The sequence below is a fragment of the Bactrocera neohumeralis genome, chromosome 5, assembly GCF_024586455.1.
Source record: "Bactrocera neohumeralis isolate Rockhampton chromosome 5, APGP_CSIRO_Bneo_wtdbg2-racon-allhic-juicebox.fasta_v2, whole genome shotgun sequence".
NCBI classification, from domain to species: Eukaryota; Metazoa; Arthropoda; class Insecta; order Diptera; family Tephritidae; genus Bactrocera; species Bactrocera neohumeralis.
In genome coordinates this window covers 63,073,534-63,093,052 of record NC_065922.1, presented here as the reverse complement: position 1 = coordinate 63,093,052, position 19,519 = coordinate 63,073,534, and the positions used below count along the sequence as shown (strand labels likewise).

At 35.7% G+C, this 19,519-nt stretch overlaps 4 protein-coding genes across 4 annotated transcripts in view; 2 read left to right on the top strand and 2 right to left on the bottom strand.

Moving 5' to 3' along the window:
- The window catches only part of LOC126759484 (general odorant-binding protein 19a-like), a 33,544-nt gene that overhangs the window by 8,495 nt on the left and 5,530 nt on the right, over positions 1 to 19,519 (top strand). The window lies entirely within an intron of this gene.
- Positions 4,176 to 4,919, top strand: LOC126759471 (probable 39S ribosomal protein L49, mitochondrial). The gene is made up of 2 exons (XM_050474300.1): positions 4,176 to 4,317; positions 4,371 to 4,919. Exons 1-2 carry the CDS (start codon positions 4,240 to 4,242, stop codon positions 4,848 to 4,850), a joined length of 558 nt encoding a protein of 185 aa, XP_050330257.1. The 5' UTR covers positions 4,176 to 4,239; the 3' UTR covers positions 4,851 to 4,919.
- On the bottom strand, positions 4,900 to 6,559 carry LOC126759467 (breast cancer metastasis-suppressor 1-like protein). The gene is made up of 3 exons (XM_050474296.1): positions 6,232 to 6,559; positions 5,912 to 6,156; positions 4,900 to 5,483 (listed from the first exon to the last, which is right to left on the bottom strand). The coding sequence occupies exons 1-3, from the start codon at positions 6,419 to 6,421 to the stop codon at positions 5,202 to 5,204; spliced, it is 717 nt and encodes a 238-aa protein (XP_050330253.1). The 5' UTR covers positions 6,422 to 6,559; the 3' UTR covers positions 4,900 to 5,201.
- Positions 7,944 to 13,641, bottom strand: LOC126759482 (general odorant-binding protein 19a). The gene is made up of 4 exons (XM_050474315.1): positions 13,452 to 13,641; positions 12,094 to 12,172; positions 8,331 to 8,419; positions 7,944 to 8,266 (listed from the first exon to the last, which is right to left on the bottom strand). The coding sequence occupies exons 1-4, from the start codon at positions 13,530 to 13,532 to the stop codon at positions 8,069 to 8,071; spliced, it is 447 nt and encodes a 148-aa protein (XP_050330272.1). The 5' UTR covers positions 13,533 to 13,641; the 3' UTR covers positions 7,944 to 8,068.

Below are 19,519 nucleotides of genomic sequence, written 5' to 3'. Positions count from 1 at the left end.
TTTTTGTTACAAAGTATTATAGTTTTGTTCACTTAAAGGTTGTACGTATCACCTAAAACTAATCGAGACAGATACATATAGGGTTATATACATATATATATTAATGATCTGGATGACGAGAAAAGTGGAAATCCGGTTGACTGTCTGTCTGTCCGTGCAAGCTGTAACTTGAGTAAAAATTAAGGTATCTTAATGAAATGAAATGGTTCCTTGGTATGAGGGTACCTTATTACAAAAAATATTTCGAGTTCGTAGATGGGCGTAACTGCACCACTACCACGCCCACAAATCGCCATTAACCAAAAACACATAAAAGGCCATCACTAAGCATCAAATTAAGATATAAAACTGTAATTTTGTACAAAATACTTTTGGGATTTTTTTTTTTAAGTCGGCGTGGCTCCGCCCTCTAACAAGTTAAATGTATATACTTACATATCTCCTAAGCAATTCAAACTCAACAACCAAATTAGTTCAGTACAAATCTTATATTAGTTCTTACAGTGTGAAAAGGAATGAAATCGGGCGGAAACCGATTTAAATTTTACCACCGTGATGGTATGAGGAAGTTTTATGAAAGCCGGTATGAAAATTGGACGATGGCAGTAGCACCGCCCACTTTTTGGTGAAATCCCATATCCCGACCAACCCATTTCGACAAAATTTAGTATGTGACATTTTTCAGACACTCTTATGACACAGTATGAAAATGACCAAAAATTTATAAAATCCAATTAGAACTGTTTAAGGTCCTAGGTACCGAATGTTTAGACCCTGGTACCTATAGTTAACTTTTGTTCGAAAATGTCGGTCCCAATTTATTATCCCAGTTATCCAATGAAAATAAGGTAGCGTCTTTTATTGATAACAGTGTATATTTGTGCCTGAAATAGATAAATTTGAGCGAAAACTTGGCCTAGCCCCTTGCGATAACTAATATCAGGATTTCCGAATATTGGGCTGACTTTAGTCTACATGATTGGCTTTACTACTTAATAGTTAGTTATCGGCTCTTTACTGCATATGATTTAAGTGAATATTCTCAAAGATATTAGAGATTTAAAAATTGAGGGGCGTAGCGTTTGCGGTGGTCCCGGCCAACAGGGGCGGCGGGAGCGTGCCTTGCGCGTCGGAGGCCGCTGTTCTCCCTATAACACTTTGAATTTGGCAGCGATTTATTATACGAGCTCTCTAGCGAGGAATATTTAAACGGAAAAGATGAAATGAATGCGTACAATTTTAAACTGATCCTTCCTCAAAAGTAATACAATTACTAAATATTTGGACAAGTAGAAAAGAACTGCAACCAAATACGCAATACAATGTATTATAACCGGCTCAGTAGTCAGTCGTTGAATATTGTATCACGTGCAACCCAAAAGACTGATGTTATAACCTTGTCAGCCGACTTTTTCGTTTTTCCACGTTCCAGAACCGGTTGATCATGTACAGTCCACTAGAATGACTGTCGATTGGATTCCAGTGGGAAATGATGGAGCCTATGGAGGGTTTCTATTATCCCACACCGACAAAGAGCACTCAAACCCTTCTCAGAATCAGTTATTCGTTGGTTTTGTTTGAGTTATTGGAGGAGACTTGGGGTCTCCCACTTTGCACAGAGCTTTCGCCTCTTTAGGGGGTTGTTGTTGTTTGTTGTTGTTGTTGTTTTAACGGAAATTCAATCCCCGTTGGGATGGTAAATGTCATTTGTGTTGTCGTCGATGTCATCTAACGGTAGGCCCAAGAAACGTGCTGTTTCGACGGGGTCGGACCAAAGGGAGGAGGGTGTTAGATGGGTGGGGTTTGTGGGGCATGCAAAGAGGTGGTCAGTATCATGCGGAGACTCGTTGCATGCAGGACATACGTCGGGTATGTCAGGGTCTATTCTGGATAAGTAGGAGTTTAACCTGCTACAGTATCCAGAACGAAGTTGCGCAAGGGTCACACGCGTTTCTCGCGGCAGCTGGAGCTCTTCGTCTGCGATGGGTGGTGGTTTGACTCCAAGAACGCCATTCACGGGAAGGGAGTCGGTGAAGGTGTTGATGGCTCCGCTGTGAATGGCAGTCAGTACCTGTCTGAAGTTAGTTGCGTCCGAAGTCCGGTCGGCGTACTGTACGACGTCGTCGACGTAATCCAGGAATGACCTTTTGATGCTCCTAGGAGGCGGTTCCGCTCCAAGCAGATGACTGCAGAGGTGATTTCTGCGAAAGCATCCCAGCAGGAACTGCCTGGAGAGGAGTTCATTATGCTCCTTAACTGGGAGCATAAGCGTCTCACTGTGTAGGTGTTCAATGGGAGACATCAAAAGACATCCTGTAGTGGTCCGGAGTGCAGTGTTCTGACAGGTCTGTAGTTTCCTCATCTGCGTACCACTGCATCCAGGCGACCATATGGGGGCTGCGTAATTGAGGACCGGCCGGCCGATTGCCTTGTATGTTGCCAACAACGTTTCTTTGTCTTTTCCCCATGTGCTGCCGGCTAGCGACTTGAGGATTTTGTTGCGGCTCTGTACTTTGGCGATAATCGCGGTCGTATGAGGAGAGAAGGAGCATAGACTGTCGAATGTTACACCTAAAATCTTAGGATTGTTGACAGTCGGAATTTTGACGCCGTCGACTGCAATGTTAAGCTCAAGTCTATACTCCTTCGTCCAGTTTGTGAATATGGTCGCTGTGGATTTGGTGGGGAAAGTGTGAGATTTCGTGCAGTGAGGAAACGAGAAAGGTCGGAGAGGTAGCTGTTTACCTTCGAACACATGCCATCGATTCCATTGCCCGACGCCAATATCGTGCAGTCATCAGCGTACGAGGTTATGGAAACTCCTTCTGGTGGTTGTGGGAGTTTCGAGATGTAGAAGTTAAACAGTAGTGGGGAGAGGACACCAACCTGCGGAACCCCCTGTTTAATTCTTCTCAGTTTAGATGTTTTACCTCGAAATAGTACGGATGACTGGCGACCGCTCAGATAGTTCATGGTCCACCTCTTTAGCCCTGGAGGGAGCGTAGTTGTTTCGATGTCCTGCAGTAGCGTTGTGTGATTGACCGTGTCAAAAGCTTTTGATAGGTCCAACGCTACGAGGATCGTTCTTTCGCAGGGTGGTTTCTGGTTGAGGCCACGAACTATCTTTGCGTTTATGACGCTAAGTGCTGTGGTGGTGCTGTGCACTTTTCGGAATCCATGCTGGTGGCTGGCTAGGCTCAGGTGGTGAGTGAAGGTCGGGAGTAGCAAGGCCTCAAGTGTCTTCACTACTGGGGAGAGGAGAGTTATCGGTCGATAAGATTCCCCTTTGTTGGCGGGTTTCTCAGGTGTCAGTAGTGGGACCACTCTTCCGACTTTCCACACATCGGGTATTTGAAGAGTGGTCAGCTACAGATTGAGGACCTTGGTGAGATATCCTACTCCCGTCGAGCCTAGAGGATTTCCCTGGTTCAGAACCCAATTCCAACAGTATTTTCCCCCAAAAAGACAATGCTTTATTAACACACAAAAATGCTACATGTATATCAATAACTAATAGTTATAATCTAACTAACAGAAAACATATATGTAGATGTTAGTGGAAGTATTATTTATGTGTCAGCTACAGAAATGCGTGGACGGGTCCTCTAGTTTTTATATGAGAAAAAATTTTTGAAAAAGGCTGTTTTTTACCCGAGGAAACCCATGTTACACCTTAAGGCTAGCTTGTCTTTCCTGCTTCCTCTCTTGTTTAGTAAGTTGTCTCCTAGTGCTATTTGTTTTGTGGTAAATTTTTTTGAGCTCCATCGCCATAATGTCTGGTGGCATGATACCTGTTATAATTCCAGCTGCTTCGTGTGACACAGTCCGGAAAGCGCAAGATACCCTGATTACATTAGTACTAACTGACTAACTTTTGCTAGGAGAGCGCGTCTACCCTGACCAGAAATGTTTTCTCTGCCTTTTCTATCTGGGTAATCTTTGCACAAAATAAATGTTTTAGTAAAAAAATTAGTAAGGTATTGGCGCCACCTACATTTCGTATTCTGAATGCTTGTTTAACCAGATAACATAATTTATGTTTTCTGATCAAATGTTGCTAGCGTTTGAGCGCTATCTACAGAGTATTAGTAGATTTTCGTATCAGTTAAATACCTTGTTACCGATCGATAATACTTTAAGAACGTACGTTCTCTGCATCACGTACCCGCACTGCTTTGACTACCCGAACAGCTGATTAGGAAGTAAATTTAGCTGAACTTTGACAGAAAATTATTAATTATGGCATCAACCCAAAGATTTTTATCGCAAATTTGTCAAAGCGCGCCTAATTTGCTAAACCTTTCTAGCAAATTACAGGTGAGTTACTTCATTAAGTGTATAGTTACGCATACTTACTTCCTTTATTTCAGCGCTTACCGGCTAGTGTTTTTGTGCGACATTCTAGCTATCTATCATCCCCACCAGTGGGCCCCCGCGAGGAATATCCCGAAGTAGAGATTGTGCGAGATGCTCCTGAATGGAAATATGTTGAACGTTTGCTACCCCAAAAAACGATTCCATGCCCTGTTAAAAGAGCTGAATACCCATCTGGTTGGAAGCCACAGACCGCCGCTGCACTACCAGACCTGAAATATTTTGTAGCACGCACGAAAAATCACATGGTTCCGGTGTATTTACAAACAACCTTTCGTGGTCAACGTCGTATTACTGTGATTCGACGAATCCAGGGTGATATATGGGAGTTGGAGCGTGAATTGCGCGTTGTGGTAGAAAAAGCTAGAAATGGCAAATTATGCGCCAGTCGAGTAAATGAAATGAGTGGACAAATTCACTTTCATGGCGATTATGTAGATGTTATACGGGAGCACCTTAAAGAAAATGGGTTTTAAGTTGTGAATTTTGTTGCCACGAGACTGTGAATAAATACGAAATTTAAAGTATGTTCTATAAAAGTACAACTATACAATTTTTATTTTTGTTTTGTTTCTTATTTTTTGGGAATTGCGCTAGTACATAGTTAAGATATAGTTAGTTTAGCTTATTAGCGAAATGTTAAAACGAGTTGGCAGAAATTTAACATGTAACCCATTATGTGAGGATTATGTATATATGCCCTGAGATAATTTTAATAATCAGAACTGACTCCATTACATAAACATATACTGTTAAATTTAAATCCCACTTGATGATTTTATAACTAATGAAAAACTAAGGACTATAGAATTGCAATTCGGCTTTTATCATACAGCCACAGAAGAGACTGAGGTCGCCGTAGATCGTTTGAGTGCTTTTCGTATAGCAGTCCAATCCTCCATAATATCTTCATCACGCAACATGTAAACAATGTAGGGACCAGTAACCGTAACAGCTTTTTTTCTCCCAGGACCACGTACTTTACTGGCCCGTCTATCAACAGCCCAATCTGACCAAGATATATCGACATTGTTACGATCTTCCTCCAGTCGACGTATTCTTTCTATTAATTGCTCCTCTATCTGATCGATTGCTAATTGCTTTTCACTCTGAAATATATAAGAAAACATTAGACTTAAAGGAAAATTGAAAATTATTAAATTAATTAAATAGTTGGCGAACCTTAAAGAGTTAGATTAATTAAATTTATATCAAGAATTGTAAACATACTGCTAAATAAATTAAGCATAATTAAGAATTAGGAGGATTTTCCAAAATCTGCTTAAGTGAATTTTTGAAAACAAAAAAACAAATTTTCACCCCAAGTGGAAATTTTTTTTGTGTCAAAATTCGTAGTTGTTACAGTAACTGTACAAAATTTCCGCTGCAATCTGCTTATAATGTAGTTGTTGTCGCAGAAAACGTTCTTCAAAAAATTTTGAGGAACACTTTCGATTTGACAGTTTTCAACTATATATAAATCAGAGCTACCTGAGAATAGTGACCCTGGGCCTCAAACGAAATTGTTGAAACTTACCTCGAAATTTTGCTGTGCGGCTTGTACTTCAGACTGGTACTTATGGTCAATGTTTTCTAACCGAAATTGACGCAGCTTCTCCGCAACTTCTACGCGATTTTCGTAAGCCTTGTCTAATTCTCTCAAGGGAATTAAGTATTCCTCTGAACGTCCTTCGCGCACATCGGCAATCTGTTGTTCATTTTGTTTATATCGCTCTTGATAGTATTGCTCTCGTAATTGTTCAAATTGCAGTTCGAGGCTAGCTGGAAGTTAAAACAAGTTTACAGAAAACGTACTAAGTACTGCACATTGAGTTTTCCATAACATATCATAAGTACCTAAATCCTGACAATATTCGCTTCGGATTCTATCCATTTCGATAAAATCCATATCAGATGAATCGTCAGAGTCCATTTCGTTTGCTTCCTCGTCCGTCGATTCTCGGTTCGGGCTGGAGTTTGAATGATCGGACTCGGCCCCAGAAACATCCTCAACATCTGTTGCCTCCCCCTCATTTTTAGCAGGCATAGTGTTAACGCTTAAAATTCGACTTAACGAACAATTATCGGGAAAACAACTAAATTTAACAGTTATTTATGTAAACAACTCCGTTTATTGCAAATTTTGTTTAATGTTTTCCCCAAGTATTTTTACAACTGTGCTACCTGCGATTGCTATGTTGTTGTGAACTGCAGACCAAATGTCAAAGGCATCATGATAAACGTCAATTGTGTGGAATGTGAAATATATCTTTTAGATGACATATTGTCACATGTAGATGTCGCCATAATCACTTATAAACATAAATGGATTTTAACTAAAGTTTGATATGGAATTAAAGTTATTTTTGCACTATTTTATATAAAATAAATGTTTAGAAACGAATTAGTGAAGTGTTAGCGGATATAAAAGTTAAAAATATAATTATAAAATTCATTATAAATGGGAGAAACACGCATTTTAAATAGTTAATTTTTTGAACTTTAAATGCAAATATCTCAAAAACCATAAGTCATAGGCAACTACATATATATACTACATATATGTATATATTTTCTTAATCTGGAGAACCTTTTATATCCGTACATATCCATTTAAGACCCGAAATGGGGATGCTATTCTAAAATTTATCTTTACATTATTCGAAATTCGGTATAAAATGTTATTATAAAGCACTTTTGTTATTTGAGTATTTTTACAAAATCTGTTATTTAAATAATAAGAAATTTTTATATATATAAATATATAATTATAGCCTTGCATGCTTTAAACGCGAAGCGCTTAGGCTATGCTTCACCTTCCACCTGAAAATCTACGAACTTCTTAGCTTTAATGTTCCAATTAAAAATATAATTTAATTATAAATATAATCGATATATTTAGTCTAGTATCTATACTAGCTACATTTCTTTCCTTCAAGCGTCTACATTTTTATTTTTTTATTAATATCCATTAATTTTTATAACAAAATAAAGTTTAATTTCTGCCGAATACTGCTATTGTGAATTTTTATTAATTAAATAAATATTTTCATAAAATAAAATAAAAAGAAAATCATTATGGAATATCTCTAAAGTTCTTTTTCAACATTAAAACATATTAAAAATGAATTAAGGAACACGATGGGCAAAGAACGTCTTAATCATCTCACTTTGTTGAATATAGAGCATGACTTGCTTAAAGAAGTCGATATTGAAAGTATTATCTCTAAATTTGCCCATAATAAATCCAGAAAACTTTATTTGTAACAATTTTGTTTTATTTAATACCCTAAACTTGAGAACCTATAGCAAACCAAGGGCACCTTGACAGAATTTGCTACAGGCCCCGCGCTAGTTTAATCCGGCACTAGTGTGTATATATTTTTTATATTTCCTGTAAAAAACTTCCAAAAAGCTACAACTCTGCAATTTGTGCGTTTGTTAAACTATTCATGCATTATACTGTACAATGAACAAAAAAAATTGAAATCGGAACTTCCAAATTGAGCAACAGTTTATTTCCTTTTTAATGAATAAAGCTTTCGAATAATAAATTCTTAAAACTAAAGTACATTTTTGGCATTATTTTATTGGAAAATAACTCGAATGAGAACATGTATTTTTATTATAATTTTTGTAAAATTTAATTGCGATGTCAAAAATAAAATATAATAAAAAGTAATAGACGAGCACTTTAAGGAAACAGAAACTTCGATATGTTGTCGCGCATACAAATCAAAAGGGCGTAGGACGCGTCGCAATTGTTCTTTATGCCACTTGTTACATCTTTGCATTTTGCTAGTCCATTGCGATAATCATCCTTGTAATCGTCCGGCATCAGCAAATCGATTTGCTTCAATGCGCTTTCATACAGAAACTTGCCTTTCTTCATCTATAAGAGCGACACACAGAGAAAATTTTTTTAAATGATTTAACTTGCCAAATATTACACATACCGTCTGCATCATTTCCATGATACAATTAATATAACATTTTACGTCCTTCGTGTCTGGAACATTACCTTCTTTGATGCCATCTGCCACTTCTGGAAATATTACAAATAATCACTTGAATTAGATAAGCGAATAGGGCAACAAACCCTACATTTCAACTAGTACTCCCCGTTTGCCAATTCGAGGTAAATTGAGAAACCTTTACGTGGTCCTTTTTGATACCATCGACAAAGGTAAAGAGAAGTGGAGGATATATTGGGAAAAAATCTTAGTCAAGAGTGTTGTCACCGTTGAAACCAAAATTATTAGTCCGCAAAGTTATTAAAGTTCGAACGAGGGCCTAGATAAGGGTAATACCATTTTTTGGAAGGAAAGGCATAAAAAATAAAAAGTTGCGAAAAAAAACAATTACATTCCTACGAAACTTGATATTCATCGCAGAGTCATGGATAAAAGGTAGATATTATTGCAGATTTTAAAGTTTCGCATTAATACTGTCCAGAAAAAATTATATAAATTATAATTGTATCTGAAAACAATTTTAATTTAATAAGAGAATACTTCAGTATAAAACTTCACAATACCCTAAGGTTGTTCTTATTTTGTTCACACCACTGTATATTAGAGATAGCAAATATTTGAGTACCTGTGACTTTGTCACTGCTACTTAAAAATCATTGGTCACAGTTGTGACAAGTTTCCTAAAGTAGCAGTGACAGGATTTAACGAACAAAGTAGCAGTCACAGTATCATGTGAAGAATTGCGACTGTGACAAAATAGCACTCACCGTGGAACATAAAAAATTGCGTCTGTGATGAATTCATATTCATTAAAGCTATGAATTTTCCTTAATTTTAGATATGTATAAATTGGTTAACATATAAAAAGTTAATTTATCTTTAAACTGTAATACTTATGTACAAATTAAATTGATTATAGAAACCTCAATGCTGTAGTAAAGCCAATTATAAAACTTTTAATATTAAAATTGCATCAATTTATATTGTAATTTAAAAAATCTTATAAAAAGTATTTTATAAGTAACGAAATATTTTTAAAAGTATGTTTTCGTTTACTTTAAATAGTTTCTATTGAGTATCCTTATATTGAAAAAAATCCTTCAGAGAATATATTTATTGTGACTTTAACAATGTGCGTCTTAAAAAATAACGGATCATTTACATTAGTTTTTGTACGAAACGGATACAAATCAGTTTGCTTATACGTAATAAAAATTAAAGATGTCTGTGTCAAAAAGAACCAAAACAAGTTATGTGTGGCAATATTTTAAAGAGGTGGATGCTGTTTTCGCAAAATGTGATATTTGTAAATCCAAAATATCATATAAAACGTCAACATCAAATTTAAAAAAACATATGGAACGGAGGCATCCTACTGTTCGATTGGAAATGGTAATATAATTTTGAAGTTATTATCAAATAGGTATTGTGAAAATGTTTTTGCAGTCGGAAATTACGCCTGTTACTTTTGAAGAGGATATTCCATCAACTTCGACTGCATTACCAAGGCCTTTAACTCAAACTAAGATTTTAAATGTCGCGCGGCTAAAATCAAAAAGTGAAATAACAAGCAAGTTATTGCAGCTCTTTACGGTGGATTTGCAACCTTTCTCTATAGTTGAGGACAAAGGTTTTCGGGAATTTGTAACAGCCCTAAATCCATCTTATGACATTCCTAGCAGACGTGTGATTTCAAAATCAATGATTCCTGCATTGTATGAGGAATGTAAACATAAGGTGCGAGAAATGATTAGGAGCGGGGAAAAGTTTTGTATCACCACTGATTGTTGGACATCGCGGAACACGTCTAGTTTCATTGCTGTAACTGCATATTATGTGTCCGACAATTTTGAACTAACGTCAGTGCTTTTATCGTCATCCCAACTGAGGCAAAATCATACAGCTGAAAACTTAAGTGAGGCGATACAACAAATCGTAAGTGATTGGAAAATTAACGATAAAATATTGCTAGCTGTGTCGGATAATGCTAGTAACATAAAAAGTGCTATAATTAATAAGTTAGGTTGGAAGCATTTTGGATGTATGGCTCACACAATTAATTTAATTGTAAAAGAAGGATTACGCATTCATGAAGTAGAACAAGTAACTGATAAAGTTAAAATAATAGTTGCTCACTTCAAGAAAAGTACTTCAGCGAATGAAGCATTTGAAAATTACCAGCGCAACAGCGGTAAAGAACCTCTAAAATTAATTCAACAAGTTGAAACGAGGTGGAACTACACTGGCAATGTTGGAGCGTTTTTCGGAGTTGGAGGAAGCGGTGAAATGTACTTTTGTATATACTTTGTATTTGGTGATTTTCTAAAAATGAATTTACTATGTTAATTTCTGTTTATTCTAATAAATATGTACATTGTACCTAAATGAAAAAAGGAAACAATTTTGTTCTACTTATTGGCCTATGTTTGTTACAATTTTTATACTAGTCACAGTTACAGTTTAAAATCACTGCTACTACAAAGTCACAGTCACAAGTAGCAGTGTTCCTTAAAAGTCACAACATCGCCCATCACTACTGTATATGTATGTGATAGAACAGTCAATAGTGGTGATGCCAGTTGTAAAAATTCATTTTAGTTACAATTGGGAAATCTTTTCTCAAGTTGTGGGCTTTTATACTTCTATACATACATTTTCAAAATAATAACATTTTATATTCATCAAGTAAAATTATATGTATGTCCGGTACAGACGGCAGCGTTAATCCAGATTAACTGCGCACTTTATCAGATCCAAATTTGTAGGTGACAAAGGCAGCTTAGCGAGTTTGAAACTCTGGTAAACAACTGATTGTCATTTTTATTATATTTTCAATGAAAATGGATAAAATAACATGATAACATAAAACTTCTTGTGTTTTTATTGAAAATTTGAAAAACAGCTGTCAGTGTTGCTTGCTTTTCATTCACAGTAGATTAAAATATTGGCAATTTTTAACAATGTTGCCAACGAAAACGCAGCTAACTTTCTAAAATGTTGACGATTACATAGGAGTTAGCAACTGAGTTATCTTCGCTAACTCCTTAATTAATCCGGATTAATGCAGCTAATCCAGATTAACGCTGTCGTCTGTCACTGTTATAAGCACACGAATAGAATACAAATGCTAATAGGTGTATGCAGAGCGCTTATTTGTGCGTAAGTGTTCATAATCTGAAGTTATTTTAATTTAAATCTGTAGAAAATATTATCAGCGAGTGAAAACAGTGTTCAAAATTTAAAAAGAAAAATTAATTCATTGAATGTGGAATGGGGGGGAAGTATTTATGTCAGGAACGCTCTGGCAGCGTATAATGTCAGCTATGTAAACTTTTTATTATTTGTCTTACATTTCGTTAATTTATGGTAGATATAGAGAAACTTAAATTGTTAGGCAATTTGTCTTATTATAAGAATACAAGGAGTATATATTACAGATAAGATGAATCTAATTCTGATACAAAAACTTTTGATAAACTTGAATCCAAAATATGAAAGATCGAACCAATGGATTACTATAATAATAATAATAATAATAATAATAATAATAATAATAATAATAATAATATAAACTATTAATAACTATGTATGAATTCTGTTTGCTTAAAAATATTCCGCAAAAAATATTTTGGAATCCCACGTACTTTAAACCCTATACCAACAGGCAAATTACCTATGAAAAGCTCATTTTCAACCCTCCTGAAGCAAAATCTATCCCTCTATAAGGCATAATAAATATTATTACCTGGTGATACTTTATTAAATTTTGGCAGACAGACATCTCGCATTAGCTTTCCAGCAGATATCATTTGCTCCTCGGTGGCCTGAAAATATAGTACATAATAAAATAGATATTTTTGATTTGTAAGCTTTGAGAACATTTCAAAACAATTCCATAGTTGAAACGCCATTTATAGCGACAACTTTTAACTAGAGAGTATTTTCTGTTCTACAATTTTAAAATTAGCAATACGAGCGACGAGAAGGAAGTTCTACAGCCGTACTCTAAAACATATTTTCCAATTTTTTAAATAAAAAAGTTAACCTACTTTCTACCGCCATCTCTATAATCTCTTAAACGACTGTAGTTGTCTTGGATTACTATTTTCTATACATTTGTCGCAAACGCTGATATCGGATATCAGCATATATTTACAAACTGAACGGTCGGAATCAGATCCTTGTATGGAAACGTTTTTCATTCGGCGAGATATCTACATGAGATATCGCATGTGTTATTGCCTAAGGCAATAATAGTGCAATATCTGAAGAAATTGATCAGATCGAGTTACTATATCAAGGTATATAGTTTATCATATAGCTGCCATAAAAACTGACCGATCAGAGTAAAATTCCTATATGGAAACTTTTTACATTAGTGAAGAGTATTCTAGCTTGGCTGCAACCGAAATTAACGTTTTTTCTCGTTTATATTGTGGTTTATTACTAAATAGTACTTTTCTTTCCAGATACTTTTACGAATTATCAAAATGTTATCGTTCTGTAAAACATGACAATATTTTTGTCGAGCTTTATGTACACACAGGAAAGAACTTGATATCATGACCTGAAGATATGTAGATGGTGTAAACTTTACTGAACACTTAACAGTGTATCAAAACGTAGTCCAAATTTAAATTTGCACAGATCACCAGCACATGTTTTTGAATTTGCTCCAGTCTTTGGAAAATGCGCTTATTTTTTCTGGGTACTTCAGTGTCAATTTTTGCTTTGGGAGTTCTCTAAAGATCAAAACTTGATGCCTGGAGAACTCTGTGAGAACGGATTTTGAGTCACCTTTGCTAGTTTTAGAGCAGAAACGATTCGGAAAAATTTGTTTGAACTGCTTTGCATTAAATTTTAATACTGTGTGAATTTCGAAAATTTTGTAGGTTTCGTACACTTTGAAACTTCAGTTTAATTTTTTAGTATAATTCTAACTACACTCCATCAATAACCATTTCAATCGTAAGATATGATTTTAGCCAGTTTTACACCATCATTTTCTCTATGAGAATGGCTGCATTGCTCATGAAGTTGAATATTGAAAATTTGGATCAACATTTTTTCGCTCTCCAAAAATAATCCAAGGTTCAGACTCACACCGCCAGAAACTTGATCCGAATGTAAAACCAACGCGATGAATACGATTGTAAGGACGAAAGAATTTATTTTATTCAACATAATTAATGAAACGTGTTACTTTTACTATCTTCACGGAATTTTATATCGAATAAAAGCGCGACTTGCTTTGATTGATTAAACGAGAATGTATCAAATACTTAATATAAACACAAGTAACTTTCTTTTATATCTTGACATGATATATGTATATATGTACATACATATGCATATTGCGTTAAAAGCACGGATTTGTTATTATATGTAGGAGTATATAATTTACTTGCCACACACTCCTACATGTACATTTAAATATTTATACTCATACCTACATAAATATACTATATATCCAGTTTACTATAGACAGCGAAAATGTCAATCAATTGATTGGTTGCGAGAATAGGCCCGACAACCGGAAAATGTATAACCGTACAAAAAAGGCGCGAGAGGTAAAGCTCGGGTGTAATCGAATATTAAATTCATTATCAGACGTCTTGGGGGCGGCAAAACGATCTTCGCTGTTTTTTAAAACTCCAATTCGGGCAAAAATTAATGCAAATTGTGTCAAAAGTGTACAAGATATGGGGCAAAAATGAGTTTTTTCTATGGCTTTTAATAAGATGTCTTGTAAATTTACTATCAATTTCCTCAAAAACCGTATTGTGAGAATTTTGGAACTTCAGAATTTGCGTGGCTTCTAGTTCCTTAATTTTATATACTTAATATCGAAGATATTTTGTAAAAATTCACTTTTGTTCGAACCACCTCATGAAACTTGTAGGTAGGTAGATAAAGGGGGCGGCAGAACATCCTTGGCCCCGGGCGTCCGAAATTGTAGCTACGCCACTGTCAGGCGTATTATCTATTAAGATAAACCCATTCGATTCGGGTAAACAATGTTTTTTTACAATTTAATTTAATTGAGGTATTAATTTTTATATTCAGTAATTTATACTTAACACAAATACAAGGCAATCAAGGCAATCAAGGAAAGAAAGTTTTGTGGTTTCCCTAAGCATAGTATGCTCATTTTTTAAAGATGTAATGTACGGATCGGGAAGTAATTTTCATAAACTACATATAGAGGCTATGAGAACCGGTTCCACCGTAGTCTGTCCAGATTCGGGCATCCTTTCGACGATTATTGGTTTGAAAAAAAATCGTGCATTGAAGTTTGTTTGCTCTTCTTTCGCAAATCTTTATAAATTTTTTGATAGCGAGCTACATTTTTTTTTGAAGATTTCTGCTCTGTCACTTAAAGGGTCGTTCTCCAAAATGTAATTTTCCAACTGCTTTGCCATATTTAAAACTTCTCGATATATTTTAGTGAAACATTTTTATCATCGGAATATCGGAAAGATCGTCGGAGCTATCTCAAACTGATTCTTCCATTTGTCTTTGCCACTAAATCTGCTTCGTTTATTTCGTCGTCCGCAATTAATTCTTGAATATCAGCCTCAATCTCACTATGTTCCTATATTCATCTTCTATTGGTGTAGAAACAGTGCTCTGAACATCTCGGTATTACTGCTTTCCAGCAAGCTTTTAGTGTTGAAGGACAAATTTCTTTAAGTGACGCATCAACAATTTCAACGGAATTTAAAGTTGTAAATTGTTTCCAGATTTCTTTAACCGTAATATTTGCGGACTTCATCTTCTCTAATATTACCGCAAAGAATTTCCGAATGTAGTAAGCTTTGAATGCTGCTATTATGCAGCAATCTAAAGGCTGTAATAGCGATGTGGTGTTGGGCGGTAATAATTCCAAAAATTTAAAAATAAGTTTCAAATTAAAATAGTAAGTATTTGGAAAAATTCTCGTAAAAATCGCGTTGAAAGAGTAGCGTTGTAAGAAAATGTCCACATTTTGGGAACCGCGTTGTAGCGAAAACGCATTATAGGAAAACCGCGTTGTAGGAGGTTTACCTGCACATATATGCGAACTAGTTCAGCTTTTTTTTGAGATATTGATTTGAAATTTTATACTTGGCAATAGAATGTATATATGTATGTATGTTCTACTTAAGTAACCACCGATATCAGACCACCAAAGCATGTAGCTGCCATACAAATTAGCCGATCAAAATATAATCCTTTCTTGGAAACCTTTTTCATTTGACAAAACTTATAACTTCACGAAGATCGTTTTATGTACTCTTAACGTTTTTTCAGTAGTCTTTTGTTTATTTTTTTTTGTTAAAATTAACAGTGTCAGCCCTATTGCACATTCTCTAGCAGACTTACTTCAAAGAAATTAAAATAAAAACGTTTAAAGTTAAGGAACGAGCATTTTCGACAGGTTGGACAATATGGAAAGACATGGCATGCAGGACATATGTAGCTACGGAATGTCAGGGTCGATTGAGAATTTCAGCCATTTGTAGTATCCAGAGAGAAGTTGTGCGAAGCTCGGCCAAACTGCTGTTAAATTGCAAGCAGTTTATACCTACAAACACACATACATACATACATACTTTATTTAAATAGTTTTCGCTGATGAAGTGCAAATATGTTGCAAATGCCTCAAACAGATTACAAACATGAAATTACAGGTGAAGATGTGCATGCATGAATGCAAAAAATTGCCCTTTTCATTACGAACGTTGTTATTAGTAAACAAAAGCAAAATAATCGTGAAACATTGCACAACACTAATTTCATAATATTAACGCCCTGTCAGTAAGTGCTCCTGATATATAATACACACATTTAATAAAAGTACATGAAAATCCATAAATACACAAAGAAATGTTTGAAAAAAGCTGAAAAACATAAATGGAAAGTCATATGCAAAATTAATAAATTAAGGAGGAGGGTAAGGTTTATAAGGTAAAAAAAGTACTTTTTTTGCGAATTTATTTCTTAAATATGGATTTAGTAATTTTATTCGGACATTTTGTATATTATTAAGTATACTTTTGACAATATAAGGTAATAAACTAAAAAAGTGACAAACAAAATATATAATATATTGTCAAAAGTGTGCTCATTAAGATACAAAAGATCCGAATAAAATTACTCAATCCATATTTAAGAAATAAATTCGCAAAAAAAGTATTTTTTTACCATGAAAACCTTACCCCTCTCTTAATTAACGAGGGGTTTAAAAAAATAATAATAGTAATTTTCGTTTTGAAAAAAATATTTATTCATTTGTCTAAATTAATGTTGTCGCCTTCAAAATAATCCCCACTCGATATTAATAAGTCATCTGAAAAGTCCCCGCCCTGACACGTACATATGTATGTACTGTGCCCAAAAAATAAGGTGACATTTGAATTTAAACTGCGCGCGTCGAAGGATTTGGAGAATTATTTTTTTTTTTTTTTAGGTTGGTAGTACTGTCAGTCACATTTATGTCAAATTTCATGTCAAAATATTCATTAGTGTTTGAGAAACGTGTCGTTTTGTGAGCTGCTAAAAGTGAGTGTTTTTTTGCGATGTGGAAATTTGTTGAGCAAAGAATTTGCATTAAATGTTGTTTACGGAATCAATTTTCTGCTGCGGATACGTTGAGGATGGTGCAGAAAGCCTTTGGTGATGAGGCTATGTCTAAAAAAAATGTTTACAAGTGGTATTGTGAGTTCCAAGCTGGCCGGGAACGTGTCGAAGACGAAGAGCGTCCAGGGCGACCATCAACCTCAACCGACGAAGCTCACGTTCAACAAATCAAAGATTTGGTGTTGAAAAACCGTCGATTAACAATTAGAGACCTTGCTGATGAAGTTGGCATATCGAAAGGCTCAGCCAATACCATTTTGAAGGATGTTTTGGGCCTCAAGCGCGTCAAATCTCGACTGGTACCGAAAACATTGAATTTTTTGGAAAAAATGCGTCGCGTTGAAGTGTGTGAAACGATGCTTTCCAACTACCAGGGTGTCATGAAACGCATTATAACTGGCGACGAGACTTGGATCTATGCTTACGACCCCGAAACAACCGATCAATCGAGCGAATATCGTGCCAAAAGAGAGCCGAGACCAAAAAAATCGCGCCAAAGTCGCTCAAAAATCAAAGTCATGTTGACTGTTTTCTTCGATTACCGTGGTGTTGTGCATTATGAATTCTTTCCAACCGGTCAAACAGTCAACAAGGAATATTATTTGAACGTTATGCGTCGTTTGCGTAACGCTATCCGCCTAAAAAGGGCGGAATTGTGGGAAGACAATTCTTGGTTTTTACACCACGATAATGCACCATCCCATACTGCCCTTGTAATTCGTGATCATTTCGCCAAAAACTCAACCCATATCGTTCCGCAACCACCGTATTCACCTTATCTGGCGCCGTGCGACTTCTGGCTGTTCACCAAGCTCAAAAGACCGCTCCGGGGACACCGTTTTTATACGATAGAGGAGATTCAAGCCGCAGCGAAGACGGAACTGAAGGTCATCCCGGAAAGTGACTACAACCAGTGTTTCGAAGATTGGAAAATCTTGTATCGGGAGGGGATTACTTTGAAGGGGATGAAATTGATTTGGAAGAATAAATAAAGAATTTTCAAAATAAATACGATGTCACCTTATTTTTTGGGCACATATTAGATTTAAATCCATTAAGTTAGGCCTTCAAAAAGCGCGTATGTATGTAAATTCTATAGCTGTCGGATCATTAGTTTGTGAATTATATCATTTTGAGTGAAGTTACTCTTGTTATTGTGAAAAAAATGCATAAAAAGGTGTTAAAAAAATATTTTTTATTTATTTATTTTGAAGGGGAAAAATGTAGTTCAAACAAAAACTTGGTTTGTTTACGGGTTTCCAGGGCACTGCCCCAAGAAAATCAACCAAGAAGTATTGGTAAACTTAGCATACGTGGTGAAATGAGCACCGACGAAGGTGAACACAGTGGACGCCCAAAAGAGATTGTTTACCGATGAAAATACCAAAAAAAAGGGCAGAAAATAATTTTGGATGACCGTAAAGTGACGTCGTTCGAGATAGCAGTCACTCTGAAGATATCAACTAAATGTGTGCTCTATATCATTCACAAATATTTGGGTACGAGAGAGCAAGGTGGGTGGAGCGCGAGCTCACTTTTGAACAAAAACAACGACGAGATTTTTTTGTTTTATTAACTTTACTTTTATTTATTGAATCTACCCTACTTAAGAGCCTAACAATAAGTTTGCGGATCTTAAATTACTCACTTAATTTACACTCTCCATGGGTGATTATTTTTTAACTGAGCCTAAAATATATTACGTCTGGGTTGGTAAGTCGTTTCTACGTAATCTTGAGTTGGTTTGGGTGAACCGAATGTTTCAATGCATATTTCGCGCTTCGTCGCTTATCCAGATAGACCCCTAGGTAAGTAACATTACCGTCGTTTACTGGGATATCTGAAGTGTATAAAACATTTCACATTGGGCCAAGAACACTGTTTTGTGGTACACCAGTTGGGCTTCAGATGGTGGTGTTACATCGAACTACAAAATTTCCATCATAAAGGTAGGACTTAAACAGTTCGTGGGTGTTTTGCGGGAGTAGCGTTTTTATTTTGTACATAAGACCGTCTAACCATACTCGATCAAAAGCCTGCGCGACATCAAGAAGTATTGCGGAGCAATATTCCCGTTTTTCAAAAGCTGTTTGAATTTCAGATGTGATTCTATGTACTTGCTCGATCGTTCCATGCTTTTCCCTGAAGCCAAATTGGTGAGATGGTATTATGTTGTGGGTTTGAAGACGTGGCTTAATGCGGAGCCTAAGAAGTCTTTCAAATAATTTCGACATGCACGATAGCAAGCTGATGAGCCTATAGGAGGATGGCTGCATTTTGCCCTTTCCAGGCTTAGGTACCCATCACAATAGTTGACTTTTTCCATTGTTGAGGAAAGTGAGCTTGTTTTGTGATTGCATTGAAAAACATACAGATGCAGATTATATGTAGCACAGTTTGGTAGCTCAATAATCATTTCTGGAGTAATTAAGTCGTGCCCAGGAGCTTTTCTTGGTTTCAATTTCTCCATAATTATTTTTGATATCTCTTCAGGTACGAATTTCTCTCGCTCAGATTCCATCAAATAGGGTACGGTTGGAAGTGTAAAG

Bases quoted from the DNA above. Each gene is read 5' to 3' on its own strand.
- LOC126759471 (XM_050474300.1), top strand. From the start codon at position 4,240: ATGGCATCAACCCAAAGATTTTTATCGCAAATTTGTCAAAGCGCGCCT. The intron at 4,318-4,370 runs GTGAGTTACTTC...CCTTTATTTCAG, and splicing joins ACCTTTCTAGCAAATTACAG to CGCTTACCGGCTAGTGTTTT.
- LOC126759467 (XM_050474296.1), bottom strand. From the start codon at position 6,421: ATGCCTGCTAAAAATGAGGGGGAGGCAACAGATGTTGAGGATGTTTCT. The intron at 6,157-6,231 runs GTACTTATGATA...TTTAACTTCCAG, and splicing joins CGAATATTGTCAGGATTTAG to CTAGCCTCGAACTGCAATTT. The intron at 5,484-5,911 runs GTAAGTTTCAAC...TATATATTTCAG, and splicing joins CCGCACAGCAAAATTTCGAG to AGTGAAAAGCAATTAGCAAT.
- LOC126759482 (XM_050474315.1), bottom strand. From the start codon at position 13,532: ATGTTGAATAAAATAAATTCTTTCGTCCTTACAATCGTATTCATCGCG. The intron at 8,420-12,093 runs GTAATAATATTT...TAATATTTCCAG, and splicing joins ATTTAATAAAGTATCACCAG to AAGTGGCAGATGGCATCAAA. The intron at 8,267-8,330 runs GTATGTGTAATA...TCGCTCTTATAG, and splicing joins TCATGGAAATGATGCAGACG to ATGAAGAAAGGCAAGTTTCT.